Source organism: Lissotriton vulgaris, chromosome 3_2, assembly GCF_964263255.1.
Source record: "Lissotriton vulgaris chromosome 3_2, aLisVul1.2, whole genome shotgun sequence".
Classification (NCBI taxonomy): Eukaryota; Metazoa; Chordata; class Amphibia; order Caudata; family Salamandridae; genus Lissotriton; species Lissotriton vulgaris.
The window spans coordinates 226,082,368-226,106,688 of NC_141690.1; the positions used below are offsets into that span (position 1 = coordinate 226,082,368).

Here is a 24,321-nt window from a genome sequence, read left to right on the forward strand (position 1 = left end):
TTATTAAAGAATTGTCATCAAGGATGGTGGGAGTCTACGATTGTTTCATGTTCAAAAGCTATTACGTGGTTGTGATTAAGGCGGCTGGCACTGCATCACCTATGTTGCGGCATGGAGACCCAATCATGCCTTTAAAGCTACCGCTCTGGCCGCAAAAATGCAAAGATCACAGCACGAAGGCACACAGAAAAAGGGCATAGTGGTTCTCTGTGGGCAGCCAACACTGCCCATGCTGGCTGTCATCAACCACTTCGCCCCGCCCCAAATAGGCTCAAAAGCAGCTGGTTCCTACGGTGGCAGACAAGCACCAGCAAAAGGCCTAAATAACGAACAATATTAAAACTCCAGGGTACTAAAGTGGAAGTCCAGCTGCGAGCTACTGACAGGAGTCTGCGAGCTACCAGTGCCTCGCGATCAACCGGTTGGAGACCCCTGCTCTACACAGTATATCGGATTTTTGATATATCGCATAAAGATCTAGCTTTCTACAGTTGCAGAATATTCATTATCACTACTCCTCATACTAGAACCTCTTTGAAGGTCATGAAGTTATCCACTGTGACACGGAACGAGGAGAATCAGTTTGAGTAGGAATCGTAACCAAACAAGATCGACTAGAAGTTCTGGATCTCTAGCTGAAATCATGTGCTTCCGGCGGGGGATCCTGATCTTCCTTGAGTATTCTTGTGAAATATAATCTGTACCATGCAGGATGGTTGGGGAGCAGGCAGATGTTGTACTGACCGCTGGAGCAGGCTATTAGAGATGTGTTGGTCATTGTGTGAAATAAGTCACTAAACAATGTATAGACTTTGATACTTCATGAGTCGGTGAATAGACAATTCAGTACTCTGAATAGGAGTTCTCCGGGAGTTTCACATTTCAGTTTCCTAAGCTACTCAGCTCAGAGATTGATGCAATATAGATGGGAAAAGAGTCTGTGCTTTGACACTGAACAATAAGATTGAGAGAGGTACCTCAATGTCAAATTTCTCAATGGCGGCCATGTTGCCACTGTACCATCATTGTTATAGGACATCAAAGATGTTAATTTTCCCTGATTTTAATCTTCCCAGGGGGATGTCTCTTCTTAATCTCTCTATCTCAGAGCCAGCAGAAAGTTCAATAATAGGTCTTCCTCCTCCATGACTGTAAGAACTTCCTGAAAAGGAATACTGGCGCCTTCACTGATCTTCCTACAGACCATGGAGTCTGTTTTTCTGCTTGACCTCAAGTTTTCTTCTGGCAGCTTCGGGGCAGCCCCAAGCTACATTGCCCTACTTTCCAATTATTTTTCCTTTTGAAAAAGCTTTATGGAATACTTTCATTTCAGAATCTTTATGTCAGTTATTTTAAAATACATTCGATTTCTTTAGTAAAGACAATAAAGGCCAAAATAGAAGGTATTAAGGCTGCAAAACCCTTTATTTGATTTTTTAATTGGGCTTTTTGGGTGTTCAGGGCGCCTTGGGTGTCATCCAGACAATTCATAGCTTAGGACTAGTGTTCAGGATCCTGGGGAGACGAATTAAAAGCTTTTTAAGAAATATCTTGTCCACTTTACCACAGGAAGTCTGAGCCTACCGCCTATAGAATTTTTGGGAGATTGTGCACGCTAAACATTTTTATCCACTGTAGTTATTTTTACAGTCAGATGATTCTAAACTAAACTCTTTAATCAGCGCATGCATTGCAGATGTGAATTGGTAGATTCAAAAAAAGCTCTCTTAAACTAAATAGCAATACAGCAGAAATTCTAGTGTCCCGTGATAATCTCAGCACCTAGGACATCTTGTTGGGTGTACTTGGCCATACACCAGCTCCTACCAATTCAGTTTGTAACATCACAGGGCAACTTGAAGCAAACGTCTTCTTTCGAGAACATATTAAAAGCGTGACTAAATTATGCCACTTTCACTCTGTACCTTGAATAAAATTATTTAGCTTCTTCCTGAGCACATGAAGAATACACCTGCTACAGCAAAAACATTTTTTAAATGTATTTATGGAATTTCTACAGTGCGATTACCCCAAAGGAGTCCGGGAACAATAATTCTTTTCACCATTGACTGCTACAATGGCAACTGCCTTATTTGTTGGTACAGGTTCAGCGACCACAAAATGCTGCTGCCAAATTAATGACTGGTATTAGCTGGAGTAGTGATAACAGTGCTTACTCTAAAACGGTTTCTCTGGCTGCCTTTCTCACTAGTTGTTTTGAGCAATATGTCCCCTTTCAAACCACTAATCGAAAACCAAGCTGTTAAAAGTTTGTTATTTCCAAACAGTTTGCATAAGGTGTCATTGTATTGCGGTTTAGGCAACCACGTTACGGATCTCCATTTCTGTTTCTTTTCGGACAGTACAGAACTCTTTGGCCTTCTGCATAGAAACTGAAACAAGCATTTACAATGCAATGGTTTCGCCTTTTGAAAAGTTTGAGCTATTGGCATTGTAAATGACAAAATTTGTATTTATGTGTTGGTTTTGAAAACAGATAAATAAATGGCATTGTCATTTACAATGCCAATAGTTTAATCTCTGGCAAATGCCACACAAAAACACACAGACCCCCACACACACACAGCCCCACACACACCAACAGAGCCCGCCCCCACCCCCCCCCCCACACACACACACACAGAGCCACACACACAGAGCCACACACACAGAGCCACACACACAGAGCCACACACACAGAGCCACACACACAGAGCCACACAGACCCACACTAACAGACCCACACACACAGAGAGTCACACACAGAGCCACACCCAGAGCCACACACACACACACACACCCAGACCCACACACACACACCCCCACCCATTGCCACACACCCCCACCCATTGCCACACACACCCACCCAGAGCCACACACACCCACCCAGAGCCACACACACACACCCAGAGCCACACACACACACCCAGAGCCACACACACACACCCAGAGCCACACACACCCACCCAGAGCCACACACACCCACCCAGAGCCACACACACACACACCCAAAGCCACACACACCCACTCAGGAGAGCAAGCACAGCCAGGGGGCAGGGAAGCAAGCACAGCCAGGGGGCAGGGAAGCAAGCACAGCCAGGGGGCAGGGAAGCAAGCACAGCCAGGGGGCAGGGAAGCAAGCACAGCCAGGGGGCAGGGAAGCAAGCACAGCCAGGGGGCAGGGAAGCAAGCACAGCTCCTTAGTGAGTTTAGTGTGCAGGGAAATAAAAGATGAACCCCTGGGGTCTTGTTTGTGTGGCTCTCCAGCTGACAGCGAGCAGCACCCAATGTTCTTATAAGTGCAAATATTTTGCGATGCATTGGACGGTGCCAGATCCTGCAGCTACGGAAAGTTTGTCTCCAGACACGGTGGGAAAAAAGGTGGCTTTTATCCAAAGCCAAGGACGTAGCTTCCAATTGTGTACCAGGTGCAGTGGCACCTGGACTGGGGGTGGGAGAGGGTGCATTCAACCCTGATTAACCCTATCTTTCACCGTTGAAACTGCTGCCAGCGGGGTCCATTCCTTCCTTGCACTAGGGCCCACGACACACCTTTTTCCAAAACTTTAAAAAAAATGTGCCCTAAAATTGTCTGTTGTCTTGCACAAGTCACCCTTTGTGCACCCTTGTCCTTATGCACACTTGCCCAGCTGTCTGGTAACTAAGACCTGTGCTTCTAGCCCTTGTGCGCGAGTAGCGTTTAAGAATTGTAAATACTAACTCTGTAATTGCCTGCTGTCATATAAACAACTGATGTCAATGCACATAGCCAGTGGAGAACATCTTGATAAAGCCAGTAGGCAGAAGCTTATTGCTTGTGAAATACTCTATTTCAGAGTTCGAAGGCAGGGAGTGTTTATTGAAAATCCTGTTGTTGAAGCACATAGGCAGAAGTTTAACGATTGTGTCAACCCATTGTGAAAGCCTAAAGTAAGTGGCGTATTGATTATGAAACCTTTAGTCAAACCCAATAGGCCGAGAGAGCTACTGATTTCTATTTATTAATTGCTCTGGTTACCGATTCCTTTCATATAGTCATAGGAGCAGGGGGGGGTGTAAGGGGGAGAGGGGACATCTGGCCTACGCATTAATCAATTATCCGATTGAACCCTCATGCCGAAAAAATACACAAATTCTACTACCCCACTCCATGCACTCACTTCTTATACTTTGCAAACATGAACGGATTTCAAAAGGATTTTAACCTGTGACCTTAAAGGTAGCATGCTCAACTTTGAGACAAGCTAATTTCCTGCTTGACATCACTGTGTTTAAATGTCTCTGTTCCCTTCTTGTAAGAAAAGACAACAGTGTGGCCATACATTGCACAAACATGAAGTGTTTACGGCCATTAAGTTCTCCCATGGCTTCAGTGTTGAAGCTGGATCCTTAAATATAAATCGCCACATTAATCCAACCACAGAGTTAGAGCTCTAATAAGGAGAGGGAAATGAAGTGTTCATTTTACAGTCGCTGCATGGATACATCCAACTCACATTATTCATTTATTTTAAATTTAAGTACAGAAGGCTTCATACCCGTCTTATTTCATAATAATTCTTTTCGGCAGCGTCTAACTGATGTGAGCCTTTTTCTTGGGAAATAAGTCAGTGTCATTTAGAAAACAAAAACAATTACCACCATTTTCCCTGGGGCAGTGGGTGGAGTATGCATGTTTTGAAGGAAGCCTCAAGTGACTCAGTATAGTGGATAAAGCCCAAGATGTTTGCCGGAAACATTCAAATGATGGGATCCGGAAATATTCCATATACAGAAAAAAAAAAAATCAAGCATTGACAGACAATAGTTTAAGCGTGGTCCCAGTGAAGGACATGTTACCACCACGATCGAGAATATATGAGGGAGGGGAAGAGAGCAGAGAGGGAGGGGAAGAGAGCAGAGAGGGATGAAGTCTTAAATCGGGAGACGGTCCAGAAGAAGAGGGGCGGAATAGGGAAGGAGGAGTTTTGAAATGACAGAGGAGAAGGATGTACGGGGGGGGCGTGGGGGACTGGGCCATGAACAGAGAGATGGGTTGCAGGAAAAAAGGGCACTCCGTCCACACCGGTGACCCGCTGATTCTGCAGGTGAGGGGCACAGCTCCACCGGCCCGAGATCGAACAAAAGGAGGAATAGACAGCCCAAAAATTAAAGTAGGTCTAGTAACAACTAGCCACAGCTTGAATGGTAATTAATCCAGAGTGGACTGCCAATTGGAGCTTTCATGCATGTCATACGACTTTAATGAACCAGAGCTGTCCTGAGACAGCGGGAGGGAGGGCAGGAAAGGCACGGACAGCAGGAGGGAGGGCAGGAAAGGCACGGACAGCGGAAGGGAGGGCAGGAAAGGCACAGACAGCGGGAGGGAGGGCAGGAAAGGCACGGACAGCGGGAGGGAGGCGGGAAAGGCACGGACAGCGGGAGGGAGGCGGGAAAGGCACGGACAGCGGGAGGGGGGCGGGAAAGGCACGGACAGCGGGAGGGAGGGCGGGAAAGGCACGGACAGCGGGAGGGGGGCGGGAAAGGCACGGACAGCGGGAGGGAGGGCAGGAAAGGCACGGACAGCAGGAGGGGGGCGAGAAAGGCACGGACAGCGGGAGGGGGGGTGGGAAAGGCACGGACAGCGGGAGGGAGGGCAGGAAAGGCACAGACAGCGGGAGGGGGGGGTGGGAAAGGCACGGACAGCGGGAGGGAGGGCAGGAAAGGCACGGACAGCGGGAGGGAGGGCAGGAAAGGCACGGACAGCGGGAGGGAGGGCAGGAAAGGCACGGACAGCGGGAGGGAGGGTGGGAAAGGCACAGACAGCGGGAGGGGGGTGGGAGGGCGGCGGGAACGGTCACAATCAAAAGCACCCACCTGGACCTGGACTTCCTCCGGAGGTGGTCAGCCGTGGAATGACCAAAAGAAACATGGACGACCAAAAAAATAAACCCCGCCCACTGCCGCACTGACGTCCTAAAAGGGGCTGGATGAGAAAAAATCTCAGGAACGCCCACGAGTCGCCTCGCAGAATGACGGACGCCTCTGTTTTCCAATGGCTAGCCTCCATTTATGGAGCTAGCCAATGGAAACCGAGGCGGGGACAAAGCCCACATACTGCAAAACAAAAGATTTCGCCTGCGCGAAACGCTGCTTGCGCAGCTGTTCGCCAGGCGAAACCTAAAAATGGCAGTTTACTCCATAAGTGCATAACGTTGCTTTTGTAGATTTTGTTGTATGCTTCAAGTTAATACCGTTTGCAAGCTATGCTTGTGATGCAGTCAACGCCCAGATGGCTATTTGATAGCAGTATGCTTAATAAAATAAGGCGAAAACTAACTCACATACTAGATTCTGGGCCTTCTGTGCTCATAAGCTGCTGAAAAAGGAGTTCTGTTTAGTAGTAGTGGGCAGGCTTTTTTTTATATAACCTCTTAAAGCCTGCATTCACAATAGTTATAATGGTCTTACCTTCAATGGCCTGTTCAATTCCTTTAAGGCGGGCATAGGCTGTGTTTATATCCAACGTAAAGTTGTCTAATTGTTCCTGAGAACGTTGTCTAAACTCCATTTCCTGATCAGATAATTTCTCAAACAAATCCTGAAAACAATTTAAACAAATTAAACATTTCACAGGTAACAATTTAACATAACAAAAGTAATAAAATATGTTGGCCTCAACACAATACCCAATACATCAATATTAAGCACCACTGTATTACAAAAGGTCAACAAGAGATGACCTCCTTAACTCCCATTAGCTACAAAATCCATTCAGAAGCATACAAGTCCTACCAGGTAACCTGCCCTAAATAGAATATCATTTGCATTACGCAAAGGAAAAGTTGACAAGAGGTTAAGCACATTTTGTCTTGGTTCTGCATTATAGGAATCTTCTTTGAAGTTATAAACACTTGAACAATTCCCTACTGTGTGTACAGACCCCAGAACACCCTTTTGCACTGCTTTCTGCCATGGAAACCGCATCCTTGAACATATATTCATATGCAGACCTAAACAATGGTGGCCTAACAGAGGCCTCATTATTTCATGCATGTTCAAAATAACTCTTCAGATTATACTCCTAGAACTGCATTGCAGCATTCAGATACAAAGAAAAGCCCTATCAGCACAGAATATGAAGGTAAAAAAGAAGCCGGTGAAGCCTAGGCTGAACACCGTTAAAAAAAGGAGCCCAACCCTTTAAAACCTGGAAGGCACGCCTTTCCCCAGAATGCATTATGTATGTATATATGTATATATGTATATATGTATATATATATATATATATATATATATATATATATATATATATATATATATACATACATATACATATACATATACACACACACAAACAATCCAGCTCCCAAAGAAGAAGGCATGTACTCGAAAACTGCAGGAATATGGCATTTTTACTTTTCCAGGTCTCCCTCGACCCAGGGCTTAAGGAACCTTTGTCAATCAAATTGGCAACCAAACAGTGTGAAAATGTATAGCCCATCCCCTGCAGGTATGCAATGGACATAAATAAAATACTAACGTTTAAACACATTGCACCAGTATGGAATATCTGAAAGAGTTAACTGAGTTGATATACGTTAAACACATGGTAAGTGTCACTAATGCCATTGAGACAAATCAGATGTTTTGCCAACTTTGCCTAATGCAAACAATAGAAGACAAAAACTCTATAATTTACTATGTCTGTGTAACTGGCAATGTCCTAACACTTTTCTCTTCTGTGTGCATATAAACGTATATTGGTTCACAAAATTCATGTCTCCTGCATGGACGGCAACAATGAAAGTATGTTGATTAGGCCGCCAATTGCTCAAATATATGCTAAAATCTTAAAATAAAATAACACGCTGTAAATTAACATTGCATATCTGTAGCAAAGTCCCCCCTAATAAGGTTAATTATATTAAAACTTGAACTGGCCTGGTCAAAGAATGCTTTACAAGCGAACAGCCTTTTGCTTAAAGCACCAAAATGTTCGATGCTAGAGGTTGCTTCACATTCAATCCATTGCAAAAAGCAATTCTGATTAATGCCAGTGATTTCCTCCCAGCGTCCACGTTGCTAGGGTCATAGCGTAAGTGAGCAATTCCACATGGCCAGGATAAACACAAAGTTGTGATTTTTCAACGCTATTATATGCCGGCAGGAGCACGCTCAATCCCCCACAAAACTACAGCTCCCATAAGGCACTCAGTGGACCGATGAAAAGCGGAAATCCTTGGGGAGTGGCCCATGACTGACAGAGTCAATGTTCATAGTCCATCTCCTCGGGGCCCAAATCAGAATAGTACCAAACACAAGATTCATATATAAAAAAAAAACCATTGAAGGGAGAGTTTCAAACTCGTGCTCGGTGTTCAGCGTTAGATGTCAATAACAACAAGCACAGGCCCAGGATCGAAGGAGACCAATAAACAAAAAAACTAGATATGCCACACAGCTCTCACCACTTCCGCATTGGCGTCCACGGTGCCCAGTCACCAGAGGGCACCAGACTATCAGGCAAGGTATTTCTAGCTGGGGAAACGCACTGGCAGTTGCAAAAACCGCCCCGCTGCGGGATCCTTGACTTCCCACTGCTGTCATCCTAAGTCCTCTTCCTGGAATCCACTCTGGGGGCTCCACCTTTAGCATTACCATACTCCTCCAAACATACGTGGTCAGAAGGAAGAGCCACAGCTGACTGGTGTTACGTGAACAGCGCTTGAACCACCAGTGCTGAATCAATGAACAAACAATCCAGCTCCAAATATATATATATTCACTGAAAAAACCATAGGTTTCAGTCCTTATATAAATTTTTTTTTTTTACAATCGTGGGGTACGCGCACGGTACGCGTACCGCGCAATTTTATTTTTTTTGCCCTTGGGGGTCCTTTTGGGACCCCCTGAGAAGGGCTAGAGGGTTGGGGGGTCTCTACCCTGCCCCCTTTTCGTGTTTTCCACTCTTGTTTCTGGCTCTCTTGTGCCTCAGTTCTCCTGAAAAACAAGATGGTGGCCAACACTTCCTGGTTTGGACAGTTTGGAATGTTGACAGTCGACTGCCAGCCAATCAGAAACTCGCTTGTGCACGTAAGGGTACGCGTACGGTGCGCGTACGGTGAGCGCATATAGATATATAATTTGCTCAAATTCAATTTTCTCAACAACTACTGGAGGGATTTTCACCAAATATAGAAAAGGCACTACTGCATACCTGTCCCTACCATTTTGCCAAGTTTGGTGTAATTCCGTTCAGCCGTTCGGGCTTTAGCCGTGTCTAAAGGTCCCATAGAAAATGCCAATTGAAAAATTTCAAATTCAATTTTCTCAAGAACTACTGGAGGGATTTTCACCAAACATAGCAAAGGCACATCTGCATACCTGTCCCTACCATTTTGCCAAGTTTGGTGTAATTCCGTTCAGCCGTTCGGGCTGTAGCCGTGTCTAAAGGTCCCATAGAAAATGGCATTTGAGAAATTTCAAATTCAATTTTCTCAAGAACTACTGGAGGGATTTACACCAAACATACAAAAGGCACTGCCGCATATCCGTCCCTACCAATTTGCCAAATCTGGTATAATTCCATTCAGCCGTTCGAGCTGTAGCCTTGTCAGAATGTCCCTATGGAAATTAACATGGGTAAAACACGTTTTGGGACCCCCCTTTTTTCTCGGCCCCCGCTTGACGAATCCCCCCGAAACTTTCAGAGAAGGAGCGGAGTGCAGCGAGGCAAATTTAAGGAAAATAACAGGCAGATCCCTCAATCGGCGCCAAAGTTATTCCCAATAGAATGTTCGGAATTTCCTATGGTAACTAGGTCCTAACTATATATACCTACTGGCGACCGCCAGTATATATATATATATATATATATATATATATATATATATATATATATATATATATATATATATATATATATATATATATATATATATATATATATATATATATATATATATATATATATATATATATATATATATATATATATATACACACACACACACACACACACACACACACACACACACACACACACACACAACAAGGTGTATTAAAGAATGAATGCATTTACAAGTGCCTAAAGGAATTAATTCATAGATGCGTGACTGACTGTATAAGTGAGTGATTGAACATGTCTTACTGAATGCATGGGTTAGTGAGTAACTGTGTGAAAGTCTGTATTAGTCTCTCCATTGGTGTGTAAGCAACTGCATGGGTTGCTGAATAATTCAGAAAAGGGGGTGGTGATGAACAGAGTGTCTGAATTAAGCAGACCACTCTTACCCAGTCCAAAGATCAGGGCTTGATCTATCACCGTTTTTTAGCTCACTGCACCATCCCAGCTCAGAACCTGGCTACATGCAAATTAGTCTGTTCCTGTCCCAGGGCATGATGGGAACAGGGCAAACCAAACTACCAAGCCAATTCTTATACTGGGAAGGAAACAAGCTACCGGGGACCGGTTTCTGGCATTTCAGCCGTCTTCGGCCCGGCTTGCTTAAATCCTGATGGTGCAATGAGCAAGGGACTCACATCTGAGTATACCCTTCCACGATTTGCATATAGCCAGGTTCTGAGCTGGGATGGTGCAGTGAGATAAATAACGGTGATGGATCAAGCCCTGATCTTTGGACTGGGTAAGAGTGGTCTGCTTAATTCAGACACTCTGTTCATCACCACCCCTTTTCTGAATGGTCCTTGGCCACTATAGGTGTGGCAGGGTATACTCAGACATGAGTCCCTTTCTCACTGCTCCATCAGGATTCAAGCAAGCCGGGCCGAAGACGGCTGAAATGCCAGAAACCGGTCCCCGGTAGCTTGTCTCCTTTCTGGTGAAGAATTGGCTTGGTAGTTTAGTCTGCCCTGTTCCCATGATGCACTGGGCCAGGGACAGACTGATTTGCATATAGCCAGGTTCTGAGCTGGGATGGTGCAGTGAGATAAATAACGGTGATGGATCAAGCCCTGATCTTTGGACTGGGTAAGAGTGGTCTGCTTAATTCAGACACTCTGTTCATCACCACCCCCTTTTCTGGGTTGCTGAATAGCTACATGTGTGTCTATTTGGGTTATTGATTTGTTGTCTGAGTATCTGTATGGGTCCCCGAGTGTCTGTGTGAGTGTATGAGTCTGTGCATAGATGTCTGAGTGGGTGATTCAGTGGTTGTATGGATTAAAAAGTGCACCCGGGAAGGGCTGAGTGGGTGAGTTAGTGTTTCTATGGGTGTGTTGGCGAGTGAATACATGTCTCAGTGGTATATCTGTGACTAACTACATATGTTTTAAGGCACTATATGTGAGTGTTGGAGTATATAAATGAGCATACGTGAGACTAAGTTATTTGAAGAGTGGGTGCATGAATAAGTGTCTGCTTCTATCAGTGATTGTATAAGACAGTAAATATGTGTTAGTATCTGTATAAATAAGTGATGTGGTGTGTCTAAAAATAACAAAGTTGGTGTGCATAACGGTATACATGAGTAAATGGGTATGTGATAGATTCTTTGCATTACTGACTAGGTGTGTGAGTAACTATGGATGAGTGGCAGAGTGTGACAGCATGTATAGATGTACAAGTGCATATTATAGTCCTGTACTGATGAGTAACTACATTTATACCTGACTGGATGTGTGTGTAGACCTAGGAAATAGTGAGTGCTAAGTAGTATATGGCATTCTTCTGTGTATGGTTTCAAAAATAGTAGTCAGCATTTTAGAATGGGTGTGAAACCTATGGTTTTTTCAGTGAATTTCAAAGGTTTTTTAAATGTTAATTTCATATTTTAATGTTTTTAAAACCTATATTTTTTCTACATCTTTTGGAACTCTATTCTACTTTTTTTTTCCTTTAAAAATGATGTAATGTTTTATATCTTCCCGAATAAATATTTATATTTATATATATACTTTTTTTTTCAGAAAACTGCACTCCCATACCGGTAGCCTACCAAGCTCCATCACTACGCGAATCCTATCCACCATATTGCTAAACTCATAAATGATGCGCATTTCGTATCCGACCAGTTCACCGCGTCCCGAATAACACCATATACCCATGGTCACCCCAGCAGCTACTTTGGTATCCGACACGTACGCAGTACCAAGTCACGCGTTCTGTCATGTACGTATGGGGTCGCGCTGGGTACGCCATTCCCTGGGTTTTTTTTGGTCTCAAAAGTATATCTAAATAACTTTAAACAGTACATGAGAGCAAGCGATAATCTAAGATATTTTAAGCATTTATATATTTCTAACTGTAATAAACGTATATTATGATAAATATATTTTGTCACAATCGCGTCGAGTGCAGCCTCCTTGCGCGCTTGGTACGAGATTGCCATGCAACCTTAAAAAAGCATTTGATTGCTTCACAACATTTCCCATTGTAACAGTGGTACGACCCCACCCATTTTAGTCATTCTCTCTCCAGCGTTTGATGATACACCTCTTCTGCTTAGAAAGCTTTTTTGAGAAGTGTTTTCCTGTATACACATATCTTATACTACACACAACATGCAACGATCATCTTGATCAATATTCATGGTCTGTACATTAGCCTTCCACGTGTGATTGCCATGCAACTCAAACATTCCATCAAAAAACAAATGTGGGTTACACAATGCCCCTGGTGTGTGAATGTGCACATTATTGTGCTCCATTTCGGCCTGGGTATTCATGGCTCTAAGAAGTATCAGGAGCCACGGGCAGAGTGCACATCCTAGATCACATGTGACAAACAGTAAACAGCAATGTGTAGATTTCTTTAGCTGTACGCTCTGTAATGTGCGTTATCACTGTGTATGACATTGCCTCACTGCTGATCCTCCCTCCATCCGAGCACATTCCCATGTGTACTCTTCGCGATAACAACACTTTCAATAATACCGCACACCATTGGCATGCGTGTCTGCGCATATCCACAACCTTGACAACGACATGTGATCTTTGCCATTCAATCTTTTCAAACACCATCTCATTAGCAACAGTTGCCGCCCTCCTGACACATGCTACACTAATGTAAATTACAAAACAAACACATATAAGTAGACTTCCTGGCCAGGTAGGAACTGAACAACGCCCAGGTTCCCGGAATAATTATTCAAACCCCTACGCTGGCCTGGCATACGCAAGCCCAGCCGACTGTGCGTATGTATAAATAGGATAACCACGACGCCACATGTCCCTCTTCTTCCACACTGCCTCAGGTGATATGGCCGCATCCACCTCGCATATCACAATGCGTAATAAAAAAAAGGGATCCATGAGGTGTACACCATCCTGACAATCACCACTGGCTGTAAATTGTGAGCCCTACTGCCCGTCATCTTCGAAAGGGATCCATGAGGTCTACACCAACCTGAAATCGTCACTCCAGCTGAATTGTGAGCACTGCTGCTGTCCGTTGTGTTTGCTCACACAACTATGACAGCAGGTGAGCAGAGCGGCCTGGGTGCACATGGGTTCCAATTGAGCGCGGTGCGGCGGGAGGGATGAGGTGCATCAGACTGGCTGTGCAGGTGCGAACAAGCGATGTTGCCGTGCGTAATGATGTGATCTCTGACCTGATTCAGTCTCATCTCTGTCTCATTTTAAAGATCTGCTGGACCGTACTGTAGGCCTGAGCCAGCGGGCAGCGCTGCCCTACAGACACGTGTTGAGTGCGGTGCTGCGAGAGGGGTGGGGTGGATCAGTCTGAGTGCGCACGTGTAAATAACCGATGTTGCTGTGCGTAATGATGTGATCTCTGACCTGATTCAGTCTCATCTCTGTCGCATTTTAAAGACCTGCTGGACCGTACTGTAAGCCTGGGCGAGCAGGCAGCGCTGCCCTACAGGCACGTGGCGTTGGCTTTTAGGGCACTGTAGTCAGCTCGTCACTAAGTGTACATGCACACAGCCTTCCGCCACTGCATTACACGCGCACATTATGCTTCTACCATGCACTCTGTTCCTTTTTATGTGAAGCTTCGTATAACGTATTATTATTAATTCTTGTGTATTCTTGTAAACTCCAACTCCTCTTTGAACCACGATTACCACTAATAGTTGGTAGATCGTACTTCAAAAATGAAGGATGCACTCAACTCCTGTTTTCCATTAAGCTTGAAATAAACCTTCAATTACCTCCAGACGCTTCCACCATTAAATTATTTTTCCCTTTTCAGACACTGAATTGATTGGCTCAAGATGGGCGAAGCAGAAGCTCACCCCACAATGATGCCCTGGGCGTTCTGACGCCTTCCATCATGGTATCAAGACCACGTCCCCGACCGGAGACCTGCTCTCCTACCGTACAAACGTACCCTGGACTTGGAGCTTGCACTAACACGTCGTGGGACACACCGGTGGTGGCAGGTGAGCAGTGAAGCCTTGGTGTGCAGGGCCTACAATTGAGCACAGTGCGGGAAAAGGGGCTGGGGTGCAGCACCCTGGGTGCTCAGGTGCAGGCGAGCGATTTTCCAGTAGCTAATAATGTAGGACCATCTTATCGCCGCTTTAGCGGCAGGAAACTGTGAATGTGAATTCCCATAGAAGCCCAGGTTCACACCAGAACCTGGGCTTCTATGGGAATTTACAAGGGCATATTATCAAGCCCCTTATCGCCACTTTAGCACCAGTTTCCTGCCGCTAAAGCGGCGATAATGTTATCGCAGTTCCTTCATAACATGGCCCCTAATCTCCGGCCTCATATGTTTCATTTTAGGGACTTGCTGGACCACACTTTTTCTCGCGGACCTCAGCGTTCTAGACAAACGGGCGACAGGAGGGTAAACACTGAGGGCTGGGTGCAGTAGGCCGACGCTCTGTCTCCCAGACCCTATCTTCTTTTGACTCCCCCCTTCTCCCTTCCAACCACTCGCTCCCATTCTCACTATTGTCCTTTCATTCGGACTACCTTTCTTTACCCCTGCCACATAGCACACATACTTATGTTTCATTTTTGTCTTGCAGGTTTTCTACGCTGCTTCCACTGGAGTCCAACCCACGTTTTTTATATTATACTGTTTGTTCTATTAAACTTACATTTCTATTTATTTGTGTTTTAATAAAGGTTACTTTTTTCAAATAAATAACTGAGTGTATAGATCTTTTTCTGACAACACTTGTCTATAGTTTATTGTGAAAATCATCTGTTTATAGGAGATTATGAGGGCAAACCTTTGTAATATTACAGTGCACCTACCAAACATAATCCAACTGATTATTACACAAATGAAGCCTAGGTAATTCTACAACTGCAAGAGTTCTATGAGTGTATCACTTTATAACACCATGAGTACTGCCCGTGTGATTACAGAATCAATAAGATCCTGCCTAGGACCACCGAGGCTTCAGGGACTGTCGAGGCCCACCCAGTATATTTAAGTAAAGCCCCAGAGTGTGGCGTTCCCCGGACTTCAGTTGGCGTCAAAACCCCCTTGAACAATTAGTAAACAATACCCGGGAAGGTGGCGGTCCCCTAGGCTGCGAAACGTCTCTGTGCCCTTCCGCGCCTAATTTACATGTGACATTAAGATCCCTAGTCCTACAGAGACTTCAATTATTATATTGCGGATTGGCCTCAAAACATTACCCACCAGGGGACTTATTTAAATGAACGGGTGGGACCCCGCTTTTTGGGGGGGGGGGGGGGGGGGGGGGGGTTAGGTTCTCTCAATTTTACCATCCGCATCCCCTCTATTAAAGCGATACAAGGTTTTCCTCCTCTCGCTTCAAGTAGTCAAACAAGGATTTACTATCACAGGGTGGAAGCCATGCACCCGCCCTCTAATAGCAAACATTAATGTCCCGCGAATACTATCCCGGAACATTGTATGAGCTGCGCCTGAGAGGTCGCCCTCCCTACGACCATGATGCATTTGTTAGAATAAACGCATACTAACACTACTTACACTCGTAAAGTACAGCGACCAGAATGTAGTGAAGAAGCAGAGGAAGCGCAAAATCAAAAAATGTAAATCCTACCACAAGTCAGATGACATAGTTAAACGAGCCGATGACCCTGGCATGGGTAGAAACAGCTACATGAAGAAAACGGGTCTTCAGCACAACGCAAGCAATTTTGAAATATTGGTGAGTGCTGCCTTCTTTTTACCTTCTCCCGCTCGTCGCCAAATTTATGTAGTGAAGAGGCAGACAGCAGTGGATTGATCAGTATATGTATTACAGGAAAAGAAGACACCTGAAACAGCCATCAACAGGAGCAGACAGCAAGGCAACCGTCTTCTCCAGCACATGTACAAACTCTGCAAGGTACCCCTCATGACAGCCCTACATTCTAACATTACATACTTACATTCTAGTAGAATTACATACTAACATTCTACTATGACTTACATTCTACTATGACTTACATTGGAATACTACACAGAGCACATGACTTTACAGCAATGAGCTCATGGTTTCATCCACGAGTCTTGAGACCGGTAGGGGTGAGTAGTTCGCTTCCCCACTCCCTGTATTGTATAAACGCAAACTAACACTACTTCCACAGGTATGGTACAGTGCCCAGAGCACATCACTTTACAGCAATGAGCTCACAATTTAGGCTCACAGTTTAATCCCAGATCTTCAGACCAGTAGGGGTGAGTAGTTCGCTTCCCACTCCCCATATACTATAAACGCATACTAACACACAAGTTACTACTTGTGTAACAATATATCTGTAAGAGACATTAGTTAGTGATAGATTCCTTACCTTAGAATATCCCAAGGCGTCAGACTGGATCCGGAAATTTTTGCGGAGCAGTACCCTTGAGCGTCGGTAGGCGTCGTCTGCGGCTCCGCGTCTGTCGTTGGCGCCGTGATGATGTCGTCGGAGTACTTAGACGCCGCCTCCGCGTGCTGACGTCGGTTCTTACACAGCTTTTCCGCGCCAGAAACGCAGAGCTATGCTAAAAACCAACACTGGTGCCATTGAAACTAGGGCCCTGAAAGGGGATGACCTTAACCCTAGATATCGGTTCGCAGAACGGGGAGGATGGGTGGGTCAGTAAGGAATCTATCACTAACTAATGTCTCTTACAGATATATCGTTACACAAGTAGTAACTTGTGCATCTGAAAGAGACACGTTAGTGATAGATTCCTTACCTTAGAATAGATACCCCAGCAATACCAACCCCGGTGGTGGGTCTGCGAACCAATAATCACACCAGAAAGTCCTGGACGACGGAACGGCCAAAGAAGCCATCCCTCCGGACTTGGCTGTCCAGGCAGTAGAGTCTTGCGAACGTGTGCAGCGAGGCCCATGTAGCTGCCTGACATATGTCCTGCAAGGGGACTCCTCGGCCCAGGGCAGTAGTAGTCGCCGTGGCCTGAGTGGAATGGGCCCTCAGCCCAGCAGGAGGTTCCTTTTTAGCCAAGGAGTTGCACACTTGGATGCACAACACGATCCACCGAGAGATGGTTCGTTTGTGCACCGCTCTTCCCTTAGCGCCCGCGTAACCAACAAAGAGTTGGTCATCCATCCGGAACTGGTGTGTGCGATCCAAATAGAATGAAAGCGCACGTTTTGGATCCAGACTGTGGAGCCGCTCTTCCTCTTTTGAGGGATGCGGAGGCGGGCAAGGTGATGGACTGCCCAATGTGGAAGGCTATGACTACCTTTGGCAGGAAAGAGGGTTTTGTCCGCAACACAACCTTGTCCGGATGGACAGAAAGGAAAGGAGGTTTAGAAGAAAGAGCCTGGAGCTCACTCACTCTCCTGGCAGAGGTGATGGCAACCAGGAAAGCAGTCTTCAGAGTTGCGAAGTGGCTCAAAGGGAGCACACATCAGAAATGTAAGAACCAGGTTCAAGTCCCACTGAGGCATCACGAAGGGAACAGGTGGAAACGTATGTGTGATGCCTTTCAGGAAACGATTAACAATAGGGGACTTGAACAAAGAAGGTTGATCAGGCAGCCTTAGAAAGGCTGAAAGGGCAGAAAGGTAGCTCTTGATAGTGCCAAGAGCAGAGCCCTGCTGGGCAAGAGAAAGAAGGAAGGGAAGAACCTCAGAAAGAGGGGCAGAGAGAGGATCCACAGCCTTTGCTGTGCACCATGCCACACATCTGTTCCACCTGCAGGCCTATACGGACTTTGTGGAGGGAAGCCTGCCTGCCAGAATGATGTTACAGACTTCAGGAGGCAAGTCAAATTGCCTCAACTGTCGCCGCTAAATCTCCAAGCATGAAGGTGGAGACTGGACAGGTTCGGGTGGAGGACCGTCCCCTGCTGCTGCGACAGAAGGTCCTCCTGAAGAGGCAGACGAACCGGGGGATCGACTGACATACTGTGTAGCTCGGGATACCAGTACCTTCGTGCCCAGTCCAGGGCCACAAGGATGACTTGTGCCCGGTCGCGCTTGATGTTCTTCAGCACTCTGGGCAGAAGTGGTATAGGCGGAAAGGCGTACAACAGACCGCAACTCCACTCGCGACGAAAAGAGTCTCCGAGCGAGTGGGGCCTTGAAAATTCCAACGTGCAGAACTGATGACATTGCGCGTTCTCTTCGGAGGCTAATAGATCTAACCAAGGCTCTCCCCACTGCAGAAAGAGACCTTGGGCCACGTCAGAGTTCAGACGCCATTCGTGATCCATCATGCACTGGCGACAGAGAACCTGCCAGGTGTTGAACCACCAGGGTCACGCCCTGATGTTCCAGCGATTGCCAGAGGCGCAGAGCCTCCTGGCAGAGGGTCCACGACCCCACCCCGCCCTGTTTGTTGCAGTACCACATGGCGGTGGTGTTGTCCGTGAACACATGCGCTGCACTCCCTCGGACAGAGGGGAGGGATGCCTTCAGTGCTAGACGAATCGCCCGCAGCTCCAAAAGGTGGATATGGAGCCGGGACTCTGCCGGAGACCAGAGGCCTCTGATCTCCGCCTCTCCCATGTGGCCTCCCCAGCCCTGGAGGGACGCGTCCGTCACAACTACGTGCTCCGGTTGGGGAAGGGAAAGGGATCTGCCACTGACCCGATCGCGGTCCGTGAGCCACCACTGCAGCTGTCTCGCATTGCCCTCCGAGATCAGGACATGGTCGGACAGGTTGCCCTGATGCTGGGCCCACTAAAACTTCAGGTCCCACTGCCGAGCCCGCATCCGCCAACGGGCGTGATGCACCAGAAGGATGCAGGAAGCCATCAGCCCCAGAAGCCGCAGCGTCAACCAGACCGAGACTTGGGATAAAGGCTGGAAGATTGGGATGAGAGCCTGTATATCCCGAACCCGCTGTTCGGGCGGGTAAACCCGAAACTGCGCAGAGTCGAGAACCGCTCCGATGAAAAGGAGCTTCTGATAGGGGCACAGGTGTGACTTCGGCACATTGATGGAGAACCCCAGCTGGTGCAAGAGGTCTGCCGTCGTCTGGAGGTGGCTGTCGACTGTTTGGGGCGAGCCCACCTTCAACAACCAGTCGTCGAGGTAGGGGAAGACTGAAACCCGTAAACTGCGCAGATGAGCTGCGACCACCGCCATCACTTTCATGAACACCCGTGGGGCACTGGTAAGGCCGAAGGGGAGCACGGTAAACAAAGTGCTTGTGGCCTACCGTGAACCGCAGGTAACGCCGGCAGGACAGGGATGTGGAAATAATCATCCTGCAAGTCCAACGCTACCATCCAGTCTCCTGGGTCCAGAGACCAGAGTCAGCATCTTGAACTTCTCCTTCCGGAGGAAGCCGTTGACGTTCCGTAGGTCCAATATAGGGTGTAGGCCCCCTTTGCCCTTCTTGGGTACCAGAAAGTGGTGGGAGTAGCAACCACGTCCTACTTCTGGCCCAGGAACGCGCTCGATGGCCCCCCTTGGTCAAGAGGGCCCAAACTTTCTCCTGGATACGCGGTGGTATGGCTTGAGGGGTCGTCTCGAAGGGGAGGGAGTAGCCCCTCCGGACGATCTGCAGCAGCCACCTGTCCGAAGTGACAGAGCACCAGTGAGAGTGGTGATGGCAAACCCTGCCCCCCACTGGAGTTACATGGGCCGAGAAGCACGGACTAGGAGGGTCGTAAGGTCCACCGGCGACGACCCGGATCCCAAAGCGGGTCCAGTGGGGTCCTGCGGCGCCGGGCCCGAAGGCGGCGGCGTCGGGCCGAAGCACTCTACGGCGTCTGAGCCGAAGCCCCCGACCCGCTAGGGGCCCCAGGCGGGTCCGCTGGGCCCGAAGACGCCACGGAACCCGTCGGGGAAGAGAGGTTCCTCATGGCCATGAGGAAGCTCTCGATCTCCCCAGGCGTCGCGTCTTGCCCAGGGACCGGAGGGTGTGGGGCAGACCGTGACGCCCGTGACTCCGGCAGAGTGTCACCCGAACGCCGCGTCGCGGGGAGTCAGAAGAGCGATGACGCCTCTTAGACTTCTTGTGATTCTTACCTGACGACGACTTCGACCCGGAGGAGTGGTGCCTACTCTCGGAGCTGTGGTGGCTCCGGGCCTGCGACCTGTCCCTTGACCTCCCGTGGGACCGGGACCTCTCGCGGCACGGGGCCGACTGCCGGAGCTCGAGTCGCCTGCGGGACCGCTCCCGCCTGGCTTTCGAAAAGAGAGGGCCCGGCAGTCGGAGCAGGCCTGGTCGTCGTGGTCGACGCCTAGACAAGTTAGGCACAGGTGGTGAGGATCCGTGACCGACATCGTGCGGTCGCAATCCTCGCAGTGCTTGAATCCAGGCATCCCCACGGCACCGAATGGAGTCGTAAGACTTCGAGAAATGATCAAAAATGATCCAAAAAGCTAGTAAAAAATTGACTAAGGGTTACTGCTTTTTCCAGATCTGCGCTTGCTGGCGCGGAAAAAAGAAGAACTGACGTCAGCACGCGGGGGCAGAGTCTAAGTACTCCGACGACATCATCACGGCGCCCACGATGCCGACGACAGACGCAGAGCCGCAGACGACGCCTACCGACGCGCAAGGGTACTGCTACGCAAAACATTCCGGATCCAGTCTGATGCCTGGGGATATTCTAAGGTAAGGAATCTATTACTAAAGTGTCTCTTTCAGATTTGCTAACATTGTGAACTTGGTAAGAGGGAGATTTTGAAAACAAACTGGGATATTGATTTTTCCCGTTGACTTACATTGAAAAAGAGGAGATTGTAGACAGGAGACAGATCAAATAAAGCCAATTTGGGCTTAAAAACATTGGGCGTTTCCTGGCTGAATCAAGTCTGTTGGCAGGTATGGTTGTACTACTTCTGCCTCTTCCTTCTTCCCACAATGGTCTATTATATTGCCACAGCCTCTCTTGCCAGTCCTGTATTGTTGGTCTGTTGCCCCTGCCCCCCTTCCCTCTCCCCTCCACAGTCTGTTGTGCTGCCACTGTCCTTCCTGCCTGCCCAGTGTGGTCAAATTGTTGCCTCTGCACCCGTCTATCTGCCTTCAATTGTCTGAGTCTGTGCCCCTAGCCTCTGCCTCTCAAGAGTATCCTAATGAACAACGAGATTGCTAATATTCTAGATTTATTACAAAAGTGTGGCACGCCTGACATCATCTTGATGTAATCAAAACTGTAATACCTAGAGCATTTCCTTTAGAAATTACATAGATAAGAGACTTATTTGCATCAAAAGTATGGTTAGTGCTCTAAAAAACGAAAAGGAGGACATATTTGAGTTTTCAAATAGCGACAAAGCACTTTAAATTCTTTGTAATCTGTATCTTTTTTATCCAGTTGACCACTTGATTAAATGTTGCACTTAGGGGAGAGGATGTGGTGTTACTTCGAGAGCAGTTGACTTTGCAACTGGGGAACCGGGTTGGAGTTTCTGCTTCAGCTCGACATTCTGTGATTCTGGTCAAATCACTTAATCTCCCCATGTCTACAACCAAAATTAATTTGTCCGTGTGTGATGTAACCAATGATCGTGTAAAGCACTCCAATACCTGACCAGTCTGCACTATATAAAACTGCAAAAACACAAAAATAAAAAGTGTTTTGCACAATTATGACATTGGGCTTCACGCGGGCTACATCTGGGTGATTACACTTTAGCAAAATAATCTCTTAAAAGAAATTATATATACATAATTGCATTGAAGATCATTCTCCGACAAATCACAATCCATAAATCACCTGTGAAAGTTACAAACCAACCCCCAAGCTACATTTGGGCTCTTTTGTCTCTGGTGGCCATCTTGGGAGATCTATTTGTTATGAAGTTTCTGATTTTCTTCATTTACTGCAGTCTCAGTAGGAAATACTTTCAGTTTTTTACTTTGATTCCATCAAGAAGGCCTTCAGATGTGTCACACATTTGCCATAAATTCAGAATGTTCGCACTCTAGTTGCTCATTAGTTCACTGTAGTAATGCTACTGCTCACCAGGGAAGTCTGCCCTAAGTTTTCTTTCTGCTGCACTAATAATAATTTCTATGGCAAAATGAACCCCCTCATTTTGTGCCTTTGCAAATTAAATGTTTTAAGTGTTACCACTTTATTCCAATCAAGATGGATTCAGGTGAGCCATACTTTTGTCATAAGTAAGGCTGTTAGCGCTCTAGTTGTTCTTTAGAACACTCTAGGACATTCTGTCATTGGACTATACTTGGGCTACATCTGGGTCATATTTGTGCTACATGTGGGCTCTTTTGTCTCTGGTGGCAATCTTGGGAGACTTGTTATGAAGTTTCCTAATTTCCTCATTTACTACAGTCTCCACAGTAAGTAATACTTTCAGTTTTTTACTTTGTTGCAATCAAGAAGGCATTCAGATGTGTCACACATTTGCATTAATTCAGAATGTTAGCACTCTAGTTGCTCATTAGATCACTGTAGTAAAGCTACTGATCACCAGGGAAGTCTGCTGCTGGTATTGAAAGTGCATGTTTCAGTCTGCATGTCAGAATTTCTTTTTAATGAAATAGAAGAGGATTTGAGAAGTCACACAAAATGTGCCCTACGTTTTCTTTCTGCATCACTAATCATAATTTCTATGGCAAAATGAACCCTCTCATTTTGTTCCTTTTTAAATTAAATATTTTAAGAGTTACCACTTTATTCCAATCAAGATGGCTTCAGGTGTGCAATACGTTTGTCGTAAGTAAGACTGTTAGTGCTCTAGTTGTTCTTTAGCACACTCTGGGAAGCTGCAGTAGAAAACAAAGGAATCAACTGACAGTCTCTGCCCTTGTTGGATGTACATGTTTTACTGAGAATGTTAGACTTAATTCTCACATGACCGAGAAAGATCATGTGAATTTACAGAAAATATGCTCTCATTTTAGCTTCTAGATCACCTTCCAAACCTCTGTGGGAAAAGTATGAGAAAATAGTTTTCTCTCAAACATGATTCAGGATATCCCAGCAGAAGGATTTTTCACAGGGAAAAAATCACCTTAGAACACACCACAAATACTAAAATGAGTATGGTATCATCAACAAATGATTTATAATGTAACTAAAGTCTTAAACCCTTCTATACACGGCAATGATTTCTTTTACAACATTTTTTTATTCAAGCTTGCATACAGTACGCAGAGCTTTGTACCCCAGAGATATCTGCAGGTCAATTAGGCCACAACAATTAGATTGCAATCCAATTTTCTTATAGGAGAAAATCAAAGGGCATATGCAAAGGAAATGCAAGAATTAGTCACTACCCCCAAACCGGACCCCACCCAACCCCGTTGCACGGTCTCCATCACACGTCTCCAGCTCTTTACATATATACCGTACAAAATGCATGCACCTGCCATTGTAGCCCCATCATAATTCCACAGGAGGGTCCTGATCCACCGGAGGCTCAAGCCACAGGCCCCTAAAGTCAGCCCAGCGCTTCCAAATTTTATAGTGTTTTCGTGGACATCCCCGGGCAACAAACATCAGCTGTTCTAGTCCCATGCAGAAGTCGAGCCCTATTTTCCATGCCATTACAGAGGGGCTGGCGTGTCTTTCCAAGCTCTGGCCACGTCCCTCTTAGCCAGTGTGAGGCCCAGCAGTAGTAAGTGTCTCTTATAGATGTTACCCCCTACTCCATCTATTACATGCAGGAGACCCAACTGCGGCGTACGGGGGAGCTCCCACCCCAGGAACTCAGACATACAATCCCACACCCCCTTCAAGTAAGTTGCAGCTCCACACTGTGTGTATGAATGTCCCAATTTCGTGCTCACATCCTAGACAATCTGGAGATGCAATCAGACCAGCTCGCGTTGTCTAGTGAAGTACACCCTGTGGAGGTATTTAAACTGGATAAGCTGTAGGCGCATTGAAATGGCAGCACCCCGGGGCCCTGCCAATGCCTCCCTCCAATCTTCCTCTTCCAATGCACCAACATCCCAATCCCAGGACTCTCGTAGCTTTTGTAGCGAGGGAGAACAGTGTGTAACAAGGGACAGGTATATGCACGATATCTTTTTGGT

At 46.5% G+C, this 24,321-nt stretch overlaps 1 protein-coding gene across 2 annotated transcripts in view; it reads right to left on the reverse strand.

Annotated features, from left to right (window-relative positions):
* IMMT (inner membrane mitochondrial protein) overlaps positions 1-24,321 on the reverse strand; it is a 512,590-nt gene that overhangs the window by 82,922 nt on the left and 405,347 nt on the right. For both annotated transcript variants that reach the window (XM_086964254.1, XM_086964255.1), the window contains one exon: positions 6,451-6,580. In XM_086964254.1, the coding sequence (XP_086820380.1) occupies positions 6,451-6,580 (130 nt within the window). The remainder of the gene's footprint in view (positions 1-6,450; positions 6,581-24,321) is intronic.